The sequence below is a fragment of the Lactuca serriola genome, chromosome 5, assembly GCF_051521515.1.
Source record: "Lactuca serriola cultivar US96UC23 chromosome 5, Lser_US96UC23_V15, whole genome shotgun sequence".
NCBI classification, from domain to species: Eukaryota; Viridiplantae; Streptophyta; class Magnoliopsida; order Asterales; family Asteraceae; genus Lactuca; species Lactuca serriola.
In genome coordinates this window covers 360176691-360192526 of record NC_136412.1, presented here as the reverse complement: position 1 = coordinate 360192526, position 15836 = coordinate 360176691, and the positions used below count along the sequence as shown (strand labels likewise).

General features: G+C 31.8%; 2 protein-coding genes and 1 long non-coding RNA gene across 8 annotated transcripts; 2 read left to right on the top strand and 1 right to left on the bottom strand.

Annotated features, from left to right (window-relative positions):
- Positions 1–253: 253 nt before the first annotated feature.
- LOC145055690 (uncharacterized) lies at positions 254–12118 on the bottom strand. Of its 6 annotated transcripts, XM_079004070.1 has the most exons (8): positions 7048–7858; positions 6086–6134; positions 5808–5944; positions 5091–5259; positions 4912–4983; positions 3139–3218; positions 2416–2463; positions 254–1679 (listed from the first exon to the last, which is right to left on the bottom strand). In XM_079004070.1, the coding sequence occupies exons 4-8, from the start codon at positions 5114–5116 to the stop codon at positions 1600–1602; spliced, it is 306 nt and encodes a 101-aa protein (XP_078860196.1). In that variant the 5' UTR covers positions 5117–5259; positions 5808–5944; positions 6086–6134; positions 7048–7858; the 3' UTR covers positions 254–1599. The 6 variants fall into 6 exon arrangements, with proteins under 6 accessions (XP_078860196.1, XP_078860195.1, XP_078860199.1 ...); XM_079004069.1 differs by lacking the exon at positions 5808–5944 and having other exon boundaries at positions 4912–5028; XM_079004073.1 differs by lacking the exons at positions 4912–4983; positions 5091–5259; positions 5808–5944 and adding an exon at positions 8545–8678 and having other exon boundaries at positions 7048–7136.
- On the top strand, positions 7865–11140 carry LOC145055689 (aluminum-activated malate transporter 14-like). Its single transcript, XM_079004068.1, has 6 exons — positions 7865–8132; positions 8243–8383; positions 8466–8738; positions 8809–8918; positions 10113–10256; positions 10344–11140. Exons 1-6 carry the CDS (start codon positions 7865–7867, stop codon positions 10656–10658), a joined length of 1251 nt encoding a protein of 416 aa, XP_078860194.1. The 3' UTR covers positions 10659–11140.
- A 92-nt stretch (positions 12119–12210) lies between the features above and the next one.
- Positions 12211–14282, top strand: LOC145055691 (uncharacterized). The gene is made up of 2 exons (XR_013685310.1): positions 12211–12998; positions 13091–14282. It is a non-coding gene; the product is annotated as an uncharacterized LOC145055691 (long non-coding RNA).
- Positions 14283–15836: the final 1554 nt, after the last annotated feature.

Here is a 15836-nt window from a genome sequence, read left to right as displayed (position 1 = left end):
CGAATTATATTTGGTAAACATGCAATATTTGAAACCATAACATACTTTGTTATTCTCATCATTAAGCATTGTGACACGGTTTAATTTCTTTATTGAATTTACGCATAAATAACTCTTGTTCCTACATAAATTATGTAGAAATTGTTAAGAAGATTGACCAATGACGATTGTGGCACATGTCAAAATATATTGAGCAAGAAGGATCGTGGTACAAATTAACAAATGTGAAAGCGTTATCCGCATTAATTCAACCTTTTGAGCACTAACTTTGTATATTATAAATTAATTGCAGATGAATCATGCATTGTGGTTTGTATACTTGTCTTAAGGTACAACTCATTGGCAGACGCAAAATGATTTTTTTAATTACAAGAGGGGAGGCATGAGGAAGCATCAAAAAGTATACCATGAAAGAACAAAACATGTAAATACGCATGAAGTTACAATAATCCATAGTGGAGATCGATCATCCAAAGCAGTCATGGTTGTTGATGCTATTTTATTGATGGGAGTTGTTGAAGACATCTACTTAATTGAGGTTTGTCTTTTCAAAATAAAAGAAAAAAGAAAATGATAAACCACACCATTTGAACGGCACACGTCAACCTGCCAACAGACTTGTCAAACTAAGTGACAACCGTTATTCTTATGTTTTGGTTTTCTTTTGCAACTATATATAAGACTCGTAGGTGTAGTACCTCATCTTACCACACACATATGCACCATATCATTTTCACCTCATCCTACAAAACTGATAAGAAATGATCTTACAACACCACTTCTCACTCCCATTACTCCCCTCATTTTTCAAAATTCAAATATATAAAAATAACATATCAATATTATACTTTATTTATAGGTAATTAAAAGTCACGGAATAGATATACCACACCACACTGTCATGTCACTCCACTGCACCGTGCGGTGCACACCGATGAGTCTAAGAGAGTTTGTTAATCTTTGTAATTGTGGGTTCAAGAAGAGTTGTATTTGTATGCTGAAACGACTGTACGTCCTATTTTACGCAAGACATTTAGAGGGTGTTTGTAGAAATTCACTTATAGCTTATTAGCTTATAGCGGTGTGAGAAAGCAACTTTTGCAAAAGTATTTAGATTAAAAATAAGCTATAAGCTATAAGCAAGGGGGAAGCTTTTTAAAAGTAGCTAATTTTTAATGTTTCTTATCCAAACACTTAAACTTAGCTTATACAATAAGCTATAAGCTCTCTCTTTTTCCCCTATCCAAACACCCTCTTACTTTTAGTTTTACCTAACTAGTTGATTATGTGTCATTCTAACTTGCCATATATTCTAAGTGGTGAAAACACATTTGTAAGCAATATAAATTTACATTTCTCTTCATATATATACCACAAAACACAAAGAAAAATGGACAGAGTGGGTCTGCCCTATCTTATTTTCAAACATGGTATATATGGTGGGATCCCATTTAGGTTAATGTTTCAGTTGATGAATAATAATAATAATAATAATAATAATAATAATAATAATAATAATAATAATAATAATAATAATAATAATAATACACAAACCTTAAATTAGGGTCCTACCAGTTTCAGCTTTCTCTCTCTATCTCTTTATTTTCTTTTAATTTCTATATGAAGATCAGGATTCATGTATGTTGTCATAGGAACATTTATGCAGGCTGCAGCAAATACTACAACACAACATTCATTTTTAGTTTGACTAGTGAACATATATATATATATATATATATATATATATATATATATATATATATATATATATATATATATATATTATTGTTAATTGGATGAAATAGATGTAGAACTAAAATATATAGAATAATTATTTATGAAATTCAAAAAAGATAGACAAAGAAAAGTGCTTGACCCATACTAAAAAGTTACTTATTTTTACCCACTATCCAATTGGCACCTTTAGGTTGTGAAGAAGATTTAATGAAAGAATGATGATAGCATTCAGGACAAACTGAAAAATCAGAAAGAGAGTGATGTGCATATCTAAAAAGCACTAATCATTATTAATACCCTCGGGGGACTTTCTCTTTAATCTTTATCAAGGACAGTCGTGAGTGAAACCATGTTTTCTAACTTGGGTATTGGGTATGTAAATATGGACTACTATAAAAATATATTACGTCATGTGTATGCATTACCATGATCATTTTTATTTTTACCACTAAATTTTTATAATGGTATCAGCAAAAAGCAACCTAACGCGTTTTAAATGCTATCTTTGAAATAAATATTTCATTGCTTAATTAAGCATTTTCAATTGGCAGAATTAGCATTCCACATTGCACCACTACACTAGTATATATACCACCAACAAAAATGAAGGATTAAAAAAAGATTAATTGGTGGGGTCAAACTTCATAGCATGATTATGAAAGGAAACGATTTTCTTACTTTTTAGTTTTTTCTGTGTCTCATGTTTAAACCACCATCCCCATAAACCTGCAATACAGGTGTAGGATAGTAATTTTAATTTTTAAGAGTAAATTACATTTTTGGTCCCCAATAGCCTTGTCTTGCAATTTTGGTGAATCTTGGTCCCTGAGTTTGTTCAAAGGTTGTATACTCAATAGTTTCCTTTTGAAATATCGGTGCCTATAGGGACCATAATCGTTGCAACAAATGAAAATAGCCACCAATATTGCAAGAGAAAACTATTCGGGACCAAAACTGAAATTTTTGAAAAAACCCAGGGACCAAAAAAGTAATATATTCGAATTTTAGATGTCTTACATAATAGTAACATTTTTATATTTATTTATCCATTTAAGCAAAGACATCAACTTTTACCTAACTCGTTAACTAGATGCCATTTTTAAGTGGCAAACACATAATATTTCTAAGAAATATATTTACCACCATCACAAATCTTTATCAAAAATACTTTTTCATTTCTACGTGCCAATAAGCACAAAGAAAGAAAAAATTCCAAAGCATGCCCCGATCTTATTTTGAAACATGGTGATGGTATGGTGGGATTCTATTTAGGTCAATATTCAGTTCATGAATGATACACAAACCTTAGATTAGGGTCCTACCAGTTTCAGCCTTCACTTAACATGTTTCCCTTTTTATTTATTTCATATGAAAAGAAAAGAACAGGCTTAAGTAACTTACAAAAATCTTGTAGCTTGTTAATAGTAATACTACTTGTCTCCAACTTGTCAAAAGGAACATTAATCTCAGCCACGCCATATCTGCAACAATAATTACCAAAACATTCATTTTAGTTTCACTAGAGAAATAACTAAAATAGATATAAGTTAGAGCTAAAGGTGATACTATATATGTACCCTTTTTTTTCCTAAACAAGTAATTTAGGTTATGCCTTATATATATATATATATATATATATATATATATATATATATATATATATATATATATATATATAAGGGATACGAGTGAAAAGGGTCAAACAGGTCGACAGTCTCCAAAGTCCCAAAGTCGATTCACACGCATACAATCTTCTATTTTGCTATATTTTTTTAAAATTCAAAAAGATATACAAAAAGGTGCTTGATCCGTATTAAAAATTACTCATTAAAAAACGACTACCAATTGCTACTTGTAGGCGATGATCTCTCCAATGAAGAAGAAATTAGGAAAGAATGATGATAGCATTCAGGACAAATTAAAAAAAAAATCATTCATGTTAAAAAAGAGAGTGCACGTGTAAAAAGGCCTAGTGTCTAATCCCCTCTGATTTTGACAGGACTTTCGTTTTATTATGTATAGTAGCCATCCCAAGTTTCTAATTTGGGTATGCAGTATACACTATCTCTGTAGAATTATCTAGATAATTAGGTTGTGTTTGGCACCCCAAACCTAGCTTATAAAGCTAGTTTTATTTTCGAGCTTTTTTAAATTGTCATCTTTGACAAACCAAAAAATAGTCTATGAGCTAGGTTATTAAAAAACTACTTAGACAAGCATTTCTGGAGCTTTATTAAAATATTTCAAATATACCCTTAATTAATTATAGAAAAATCATTATCCTAAATGTTTTTTTATATCATCCAGCTAGTTTTTACCAAACATAGCCTTAGTGTTGAATTATTTTATTATGTAAAGTGGACATCCCAAGTTTTCTCCACAAAGATCCAAGTTTTATTCTCACTTTTGTGGTTTTAACCAACAAGGTATCATCCACCTTGTTTTATGTGTTGATCATCCACCTAGAAATAACTTGTTCTCTCCACCTTATCCTAACTGCACCATTTCTCATCAATCGGTTACCCTATCGTATTCTAAAATTCCAAACCTTCTTTGGTAAAAACTAGCACGACATGCTAACCCTTGCATCACACATCTCTTCAATTTTCATCACCATCTTTCTTTCTCATGAAACCACCATCGTAAATCTATTTGTTATTTTGCACACGAGGCACTCAAAGCATCAAAAACTTCCAATAAAAAATCACCATAGTCTTGTCTTTATTCAAATCCTAAACCAAAAGCAATGTGAGGCATCCACAACAAAAACTTTGAAAAACCAAAATTAATTTGGGTGGGCTTCAAACACATAACATACATCGTATTAAACAGTAATGGGAATAAGATTGGGAAGAAAACAATTAAGAGACGAAGACAATTTCTTTCACGGATAGAGGCTGTAGGAGGCATCTAGTTGTTTGTTTTTTCTTATTTTAGTAGATTTATTAATTGTTATGTTTTATCTTTTTTTATTGATTTAATATGTTTAATTGCTGTGTATGTGAGATGAAGTTAATAATAATAGTATTGAATTGATTAATTACCATGTCTTATTTCATGTTTTTCTCTTGGTTCATGCTGTAATACTTATATTTTGAAATATAAAGTTTTATTGTAAGGGACCAAACAGTATATAGTGTAGTATCCGGTTGCATCTTGTATAAAAAGAGATACCTGGTAGTGGTCAGCAAGTTAATCCATTTTTCCCAAATGAGGCCTGATATCATATCAGGTTTGCTGCAGCAACTACCAAGCACATGAAATGACTCAAATCCTACCTCAAAAGAAATCCTGGGAGTGGTCTACTGTTTAGAAGATTGGGGAGGTTACTTAGAAAACATCAGATATTATACCTTCTTATAGTATACGGAAATCCCATCACCTTAAGAAGCAAGAAGCAGCCGCCAGTGTCAACTGTGGTGAAGCACGACTCAGAGCTATGTGTGAAGGGATTTGTTTCAAAAAGTCAAAAATGTTCCAATACATCTCCTATCCTATGTGACAACATGGTGCCCATTGAGACTGCAAAAATCCACTTCATCACAACCGAAGAAAAAAAAAAAAAACATGTGGAAATTCATAGTCTCGTTATCCTGGAAAAAGCCTTCATCCCAACTGATTTTGTTGAATCATATAATTTATCTTTAAAATATCATATCTTGAGACTTGAGAGATAAGGAATTAAGGATATAATTCAAATTATAATATAGGACCCCTTATCAATCTTTTAATTAACTTTTTGGACACATAGAATTGAAAACACTAACCGCCTTCTTTCCTATTCTTCATTCTTTAATCTCTAAAAAAAAGGTAATGGTTATGCTTTACCATCATAAATTTTATTTTTACACTATTTAACTTTTTTATAGACATTATCAAAAAGCAGGCATTTTAAAATAAATATTTCAATTTCATTGCTTAGTTAAGCATTTTCAATTAGCAGAATTAGCATTCCTCACTTCACCACTAGCACACAAGTATGAAGAAGGATTACAGAAATATTAGTGGGGTCAAAGCATGACTATGAATTATGAAAGGTAGTGAGAGAAACAGGTTTGGCTTTTTCTTACTCTTGTTAATAATTTTCTAATGGGAGTAGTGGCCGTGTTTAAATCGCGTACAGAGTTATTTGCATTAAACCTTTTTGACTATTACTATGATGCATGGTGCTTGTCTCCATCTATGATGGGTACAGATTTCGGTACAACTGCATTAGTATCATCATCATCATCATCATCATATATATATATATATATATATATATATATATATATATATATATATATATATATATATATATATATATATATATATATATATATATATAAAGCCAAAAACGTGTGCTTACCTTTCAATTTGCTTTGTGATGCCACGTTTAAACATCCGTCTTTGTAACCCTGCAATAGATCAGTGTCTAGTTTAGGATAATAATTTTATACCACAAAACATTTTGTGATATTTGTTATTTAGCAACATGACATCAATCTCAGCATCATATTATTATTGCTGCAGCATAGATATTTTAAGAGTCCATGAAGATTAGATTATACTTCATTGGTACAAATGTATCTGATAAAACTAAATGTAGTGTAATCAGGAGATAGCATGCATTTTGCATTCTAAACAAGCAAAATATTTATTTCATTGGGATTTCTGTAATTTTGCAATAACTCAAGATAAAGGAAAAGTGACAAGCATATGAAGGTTTTAAAAGAGTGCAAACGTGTAAAAACAGAAATCCTTAAAGCCCTTCCCACTAAAGCATAAATTATACTTATTTAGTAAACATTGTAATCTTTGAAATCATAAAATAAAATAGTTTATTGTTCTCATTACTTTCTTCATGTCCGAAACAAGAAGCTACCATGAAAGGTACGGAACGTGGTACTACAAATGTGTAAAAATTAAAAAATATAAAGCAAAATCCCCATTAATTAGCTTTTTGAGCACTAAATCTATATATGTCAGCAGCACTAGAGAATAGGATCATTATATTATATATTAATCTCAGATGACTCACTGTTGTTGGTAATCCTCATTAAGACAATATACTTGTCTTAAAATATAACTAATTGGTGGGCACAAAATGTTTTTCTAATTACAAAAAGGGAGGCGTGTGGATTGCATTAATTATCATACGACCTGATCAGAAAATATAGGAATCCTACAAAACTATTCCTGAAATATCTCCTGAAAGTACCGAAAACAGACGTAAGCCTTTTTGCCTCTAATAGGGACACATAAGCCATAAGGTAATTAAACAAATGAAGTACTAAAATTGAATTAAAAGAATCTTAAAGACTGTTTTACCTTGCAATCAAAATGAAAATTCAACTTCATGCACCTTTCAGACAGTAATGTGATGAGGCGACCATAATGCATTCTTGCATTTTAATGCACTGAAATGAAATGCTAAGCAATTTGGATTCCATTTGCAGCATTAGGTTAAGCAATTAAAAACAGGTTTCAATCAATTTTCACTACAGTATATTGACAAATTACTGAACCTTTACGTAAATTCAACATGATGTATTGTAATATGATATTTTACCATAAGTGCTACACATGTTGGTAACCATGTACTAACATTCAGGAAAAAAAAAATCTATGTTACAGTACAGACTACAGACAACTGATAGTGGGAAAATTCTATATGCTGCACTATGGTTTATGTGGTGTCATTTTCTAAGAATTACAACTTGACCAGTCAAGAAATTGAAATGTTCATATTTGTCCTTTCTGAATCACTTGATAATATTATCTTTCTCCCTAATCAATATTTTTTCAAATCAAATTTAGGAAATTAGCATAGAACACTTGAGAAATAACAGGCATTGCACTAGTGTGTTATGAAAAGACCATTCCCCATAAGATGAAAGGATAAAAGGAGAAAGGACAAGCAAGTTCCACCAAGTTCACAAATAAATCCACTTAATAATATGCACCATATATTTTCATGAATTGTGATTGGACAAGCTGGGAGAATTGTCAAGAGAGACAGATGTCAAGTTTTGGCACTTACCCATGTTTCATATCTAATGGAAGGGCCTTGTATATAAGTTGCACTTGCATCCCCACAAATCAAATTACATGAAAAATAAAAGAGTTGGTAAAGAAACAACTAACCATGAGCACCACAATTGACATTTCCAACGAAAATGAAACTTCTCAAAACTACAAGAAACAAAAGAAATCCTCTTTCCTTGTTAAGCTATCTTCTCTTATAGAGAAACATGATGAACAACATATGCAAAAAGTCATTCATAGCATCAAGGTAGGAATTGCCTTGGTTTTGGTTTCACTTCTCTACCTCCTTGATCCACTTTTTAACCAAGTTGGGGAAAATGCCATGTGGGCCATCATGACTGTTGTGGTTGTCTTTGAGTTCTATGCAGGTTTGTCTTCAATTTTTGAAATTAAAAGTGCTCATATCTTATAGTTCTAAAGTGCTCAATCTTTCATCTCTAAAAACAAGTATTCCTGACAATTGATATATGTATGACAGGTGCCACATTAAGCAAAGGTTTGCTCCGTGGAGTTGGAACTATACTTGGAGGTGGATTAGGGTGCTTGGCAGCAATTATGGCAGATGATTTAGGAAAGATAGGAAATGCAGTGGTGGTTGGTGCTTCAGTCTTTATTTTTGGTAAGCAAATACATAAGATATATAGCAATATTCTGATGATGTCATTAAGTATGTTTGTTAAGAATCAATTTTAAACATGTAGGTGCTGTGGCAACATACTGTAGATTAATTCCAAGTATAAAAAGGAGATATGATTATGGGGTGATGATCTTCATTCTCACCTTCAATCTGGTAGCAGTATCTGGTTTGCGTGCTGATAAAATTCTTGAATTAGCCCGTGAGCGTTTGTCAACAATTGGTATGGGTTTTGCTGTGTGTATATTCATCAGTTTACTCATTTTCCCAATGTGGGCTAGTGATGAACTTCATCGTGTCACATCCTCCAACTTTGACAAACTGGCTTGCTGCATTGAAGGTAATTAAAAAGTGGTGATAATGTTTTTTTTAGTATCATTATATGAAAACAGTTGAATGATGAATTGTAGATTGCATGAAAGCGTACTTCAGTGTAGTCAGTGAGAAAGAAAGCATGCCAAGCATTAATGTCAGTGGTTGCAAGTCAGTGTTGCACTCAAAATCAAGTGAAGAATCACTGGTAATATCTCTTACTAGTTAGTGGTCCATGTTCACATGCACTTGACCTAAGAATATTCAAAAACAAATTATGCTTACAGATACTAAACAATCCTGTCTATTTGTTTAATTCTATTACTAAATAAAAATAAAAAAGACTGGAAAATTAATTTGAAAGGATAAACTTCAAAGTTCAAAGCTAGCAATCATAAATGTCAACTAAAACTTGAAAGCAGATACAAATTGTACACAAATCAATCTGAACATAGATACAATTAGCTATATTTCTAAAAAAAAAAAAACATAAGTAAGTCATTTCTCAGAATTGTATCCATGTGTTTTGCTGGTCGAGTGATCTGCTTGTAAGTCTATGTTGCTGATTTGTATGTATGTATGTATGTATGTATGTATGTATGTATATATATATATATATATATATGCACACACACATACATACTAAAAAATTAGCATCATGATTTATTGTATGACTTAACCAAAGAAAGTCAAGGTTTATACAGATCTAGATATCATATAAAACACCAATTTCTTTAACTGTGTAAAAACATCTTAAATTTTTTTTTCTGGCCTATGATTATACCTTGGTTGTAAAAAATGTCAACCTTCTAGAGCATTTACATATATTTTCCTTTTATAAGATGAAATGAATATGCTCTTTGACTTTTGTTGATCATAAATATATATCTATCCTAATACATGAAGATCATTTTGCCAAATGTCATCTTCTCATTAAATTTGCCACATGTAATTTTGTAAATTTTTTGATTAAATTTAAATCCACATGTCATTTTTTGGGTTTTTTGAATTAAATCAATTAATATGCCACATAATACTAGATTTATATATGTAAAGTATTAAATATATTTAATGCGATAATAAATGCAAAGAATCTTAAAAAATACATAAGATATATTAAAATACATTGAATATGATAATAAATTTAATAAATATGACAAAACAATCATTGATATTATGGATGATCTTCTTAATAGTGATTCTATTTATTTATTAGTTGAATATGTTTATTTATTTCGAAATTTTATTTTAAAAAATTCTTAATATTTAAACTTTGATATATTTTTTTTATCAACCCGTGTAATACACGGGTTTCACACCTAGTATATATATATATATATATATATATATATATATATATATATATATATATATATATATTCACATCCTGTTTGATTTTTAGGCAAATTTCGCAAGGTGGGAACCCTGGCATGGAAAATTTGGTTTCTATTATCCTTGGGAGAAATACTTACAGATAGGAGAGCTTATTAGGGAACTTGCTTCCATCATTCTGTCAATGAAAGAGTGTCTTGGATCACCATTACAGGTCTGTACACGTGTTCCTATCATAATACATTTCAGTTACTAAGTTAAGTGAGTAAGTAACTTAACATTGTTAATTTTGTGTACACAGCCCTCAACACCATTACAACATGCACTTAAGGAGCCATGCAAAAGTGTAGGGTTATCACTTGGATTAACCATGCGAGAGCTAGGAGAAAGTATCAGGAATATGAAAAGATGCCAAGCAAAAGTCCTAAAGTTGGAGTCCATTAAACTAGAGCTCAATCTACTTTCAACTTCACATAAACTACGAGGGATTGCAAATGTAGAATCTCTTGCCATAGCAAACTTCTTGTTTCTATTAATGGAAATAGTTGATAAGGTAGAAGTTTTGGCCAAAGAAGTGGAAGAACTTGGAGAGATCGCTGGTTTTCAATCTAAATAGCCCAACCTACCATACGGTTTTCAATGACAGAAGACTGTAAGCAAGCACAGCTTCAAAAAAAAACACTATGACTTATAATTTTACAAGGAGGATGTGGCACGTGTCTACATACATACTTGTAGCATGTATAAACAAAATGGACTTCTTAACTGTCAATATCCAAAACATTCTGGGTGGACAGGTGCTGTTTGGTGAATGTGAAGGAGTACCATTGAGATCAGAGCCATCTATTTACACTTTGGCTGGGTGGAAGTGTATTCAAAGAATAGTAATCATGGATCACATAGTGATGATGCAAACTGATCTAACATATATGTTAGTTTTTGGGGGTCTTTTTTTCCTTTTTGTATTATTATCAGTTATCATTATTTGGTAGATTTGTATTATCTTTTTAGTCTTTATAAATTATATATTTGGTATATATGTACTCCTGCTTTGGAATAAGATTAGTACGTAATAAATTTCTACAGCAATACAGACAAGAAATGGCATATAAATGGACGGCTTCATGAAATGTGGTAGTTTTTAATTTCATTACAAAATTATATCAATGATATTGGCTTTCTCCATAAAAGACAACAGTCTATTGTCCCACACGTACCAGATATTATATATAATAAAGGTGCAGTCAGCTTTACACTGAAGACAATCAGAGATGACAAAAAGGAGGCAAGAGGACATAATAGTCATAATTGGAGAAACCAATAGATATAGCACCCATATCCATATGGACTATTTCTAACCACAAAGAATTTAGGAGATAAATCAGAAGATAAAGTATGGTTTTACTCCCAATAAAGACGTTGATTATCACTGGATTGCTAATCAGATTGTTTGGTATATGCAAATTTGTACGAAGTGCTCCGAACACCAATGTCACCAGTGTTCTTTGTAATTCTGGCGTTTATACTGGAGGTGACCCATTCACCATAAGTCTGGCATATGTTCTTGATGAACTAAAAAGGGTTACACCTTCTCAAGAAGGTTATGACTACCGCGATATCTCTCCTTACCCTAACGCTTTTGCCTATGGTCATGCTTCTTGTAATCAAAACCTTACAAGCATGGATTGCAAAACCTGCCTCGATGCAGCTGAAATCCAGATGTTAACTTCTTGCAACAATAGGATCGGTGCCAGAGCAGTGCTTAATGATTGTGCTACTAGGTATGAGCAATACCCATTTAAAGATTAATCCGTTAGCTTTCAACTAGTGGTTGTCACGTTTTCTGGATCTAATTCTATGTAATCCGTTTGATGTAACTGGTAATAATATTTGTAGTTTCTGCATATTGAGATCTAACTCCCGTATGTCTTTGGATTCAGTGAATGACATTATAGAATATGTTATAGAGAACAAATAGAAGAATTTCATTACTTACCTTTCTACCGATGTAAAATTTGCATCCATAACTGGCTCCCAGGGTCCTAAACCGTTCGTATTTCAAAAAAAAGGATCTGCAGTCAAACACAACCACAAGATCAACTCAAATTAAATTTTGAAGCGGAGTTTGAGGAAACAATCCGTTATTCAAAATCGGAAGGGATGGATTAATTAGGGCTTACCGAAACGTGGTAACACTCTTAATCACATCACATTTTGAAATGCCTCTTCATTTTGAAAAAACTGCACAAATGGTTCCGGTGGTTTTGCTCAAAATTGCCATTTTGGTCCAAAAAAGTTTTGACTAGCACCACAGGTCTAAAGTTTTCATTTTGTTGCGAGTTTTGTCCAGTTTTCTATAAACTTTTTCATAATGACTATTTTGCCCTTATATTTTTCTTTTTTAGTTTTTTTATTATTTAAATATTTATTTGGATTAAAAGAAAAAATAAAAAAGAAAATTTTCATTTTCTATTTTATTTTTATAAGTTTTTATAACAAAATAAAAATAATAAAAATAAAATCTCTCTCTCTCTCTCTCTCTCTCTCTCTCTTCCAACACCACACACTACCCTTATACCTCCTTCACTGGATTGAAAACCACTCCACCAACATACCTCAGACCTTCTTCACTCCCTTCCATCCTTTTTCTCGTCCATTTTCTTCAAAGATACACAAAGGAAAACATGGCAGCCACCACTCGTCACCGCACTGCCACCTTCTACCATCGTGTACCACCATTTCACAACCCATTATCCCTCCTTCTTCCGGTGACACAACAACCCCCAAGCAACCCTCAAACCTGCTACCTTACCTCTTCCCTCTTCCCCTCCGACAATCACTGCCGACATAAGCAAAAAGGAAGCAGTCGATAGACTGTCGGGCAGCCTCCTGCCACCGTAGATCTGCTCTTGGTCACCACCATCGACCACCTCTGTTATGCTTCTGCTGCTACTACGTAAGAATGACAATGAGAGGTTGAAGCAGCCGACAATATTAGGTTTAGGAGGATAGTTACGTTACTCATGTCATCTGAATTTCGAGTTGCAGGTATGCTATCACTGTTGCTCCAATTGAGGGTTTTCGAGCCCTAATCACACCTAAATCAAAATTGTCGAGGCAAGCTTCAATATCTGGTAAAATCATACCGCAAAGAGAGGGTAATTCGAACCCTAGATGGATGAAGCAGGAAATGACGAGGGAGTTGTTTACGAATCGATACAGGAGGCAAAGCAGAAGATGCTCGACTACCTTTCTTCTCCGGTGAATAAAGAAACATAGCTGCTTGTGATCGGGACTGTTTCAGCGGAGATCGACCCTGGTCAGAGGGTGTTTGGGTTCGCCAGTCGACACACGAGGGAGAGGCTGGATAGCTTGATCGGAGGCAGCAGCCTCCGGTCTCTGTTTTGGGTTTCTCGACGCGTGAAAGAAAAACGAGAGAGAGAGAGAGAGAGAAAGAAAGATAGAGAAAGAGATTCTTTTTTATTTTTCTTTTAATAAGAAAAAACTTTTAAATAAATAAAAAATAGAAAAAGAAAATAACAAGGGTAAATCCGTCATTTTAAATATTTTTAAATCAAATTGGACCAAACTCGCAACAAAATGAAAACTTTGGACCTGTGGTGCTAGCCAAAACTTTTTTGGACCAAAGTGGCAATTTTGAGCAAACCACAGGGACCATTTGTGCAGTTTTGTCCTTCATTTTCTACGATTTAATATTCCAATTTTTTATTTTTTATTTTCTTTTTTTAATTACTTTATTTTAATATAAAAACATTTTATGCATAAATATTAAACAAATTTTATGTATACAAGCTTTTTTTTTGACAAATAAGTTTACTTTAACTTTTAAAAGCACATAATCAAAATGTCAAACTTTATTTTGCACAAACGAAAGAAATTAAATAACAAATTTATTAACATAAAACATATAAACTAACAATAAATGACAATAAAATAACTTACAACAAACGTGTTAAACTAAGATAATAAATTACATATACAGTTAAATTAAATAACTCAATTACATATCATGTGTTTAAGGGCTAAAGTAATTCAACCCCAACAAGCCAGTAAAGGCCACCAAAGATATAAAGCATACCTAATCCCAATTCCTTTTGGGATATGTGGAAGGCAGCTGTCATTGAAGAACCAAACGAAGCAAGACATTTGTGTTTCTTCTCACTTTCTGTAATCAATGGTTTGCAAACGAAGACCAAATAACAAATTGTTGGATCACCAATCCGCCCCTGATGGTCGCAATATTGTCAAACCATTGACCACCAATCAGTTTCTCCATTTTCCTTCTCTCTCCTCTAGCCATGGAAGTAACGAGTGCAGCATAGCGAGCCCCCTGGCGAGCGCTAGGGGGCGGTGTTCTCCTTCCTTTAGCGAGCCTAGCGAGTGCTTTGACACCTCCCACTCCGTTCAGCCTTAGCAACTTTTTGTCGGATACATCCGAAGCGAGTATGATGTGTGTTATTCTATTTTTTTCATCCCAGATTTTTGTTCAACCCAAATGATTATGGTTATAGCACAGCGTGATCAAATTTTGCATTATTAACGTCCTGCAACTAGTAACCAGAGAACAACATCGCAATCGAAAAACCAACCAATAGCTGGTGAATTTCGCCACATTTTTTACAAATGGTAAATTGAAAGGCAATCGAAGAACCACGTTTTTCATTTCATCCCATTTGCCACCACCAACCACCGGTGGAGCTCACGTACTAGACAACGACAACGATTTTTTGCGATCGCTCAGTAAAAACTTTTTTTTAAATGAACCGGCAATAAACTATTTGATTTTGTTTTGGTGAATTTTGTTTACATCACATGTCATCCCACTTATCGAAGATACTAGACGAATCCCCACGCGTTGTGCGAGAATAGAATTATATAGTTAAAATAATAACTTTTACCAATTTATTATTTAATATTTCTACTTTGAAACAAAATGTTAGTAGTAAAGCAAACATATATTTAACATATTAGTTTTATTAGACATTATAGTTTAAATTTTAATTTATTGTAATATATACAATTATTGATAATTTTATAAACCGTTTAAAATTGTGTAAATTATATATCAAATGAATGATAATATAACGGGTAATTAAACGTATGAACAAAAATATGAACTGCAACTTCTAGTAACATAAAAATAGAAAAACATCTATTATAACATTTATATTATATATACATATATATATATATATATATATATATATATATATATATATATACAAATACAACGAATAATTAAAAATATAAAAAATAAACACTATAACTTTTAATAACATAAAAACATTAAAACATCTATTATAACATTTATATTAACTCTTCATATTTAAATTACAAATATCTTCAAATACATTAATATTTTTAATGAGCAAAACTTTACAACCTTATAAAAGAAAGGAAAATAAAAAGTTATTAGTGATTACTAATTAATAATCATAAGTTAAAAACTATTGAGTTATAACTAATAAATATACATAAATTAGAAAATTCTTGAGTTGTATTGTGAGTTTCAAATGAATGCAGTACTTGGAAATGTATTATTATTATTATTAGTAGTAGTAGTATTATTTTTTTTTATTATATTCTTCTAAATAATTGGTTTTGATCTATCATTTTAATCCCTTCAATTATTAAACATAAAGATATTTAATTATAAATTTACAACATACATAGGTACATATACATGATAATTACATATCAAATGTTCAAAATTATGTTATCTTTTAAATATTGTCTTTTAAATATGTTGTGTAGGATAACCCAACAAAAAAAT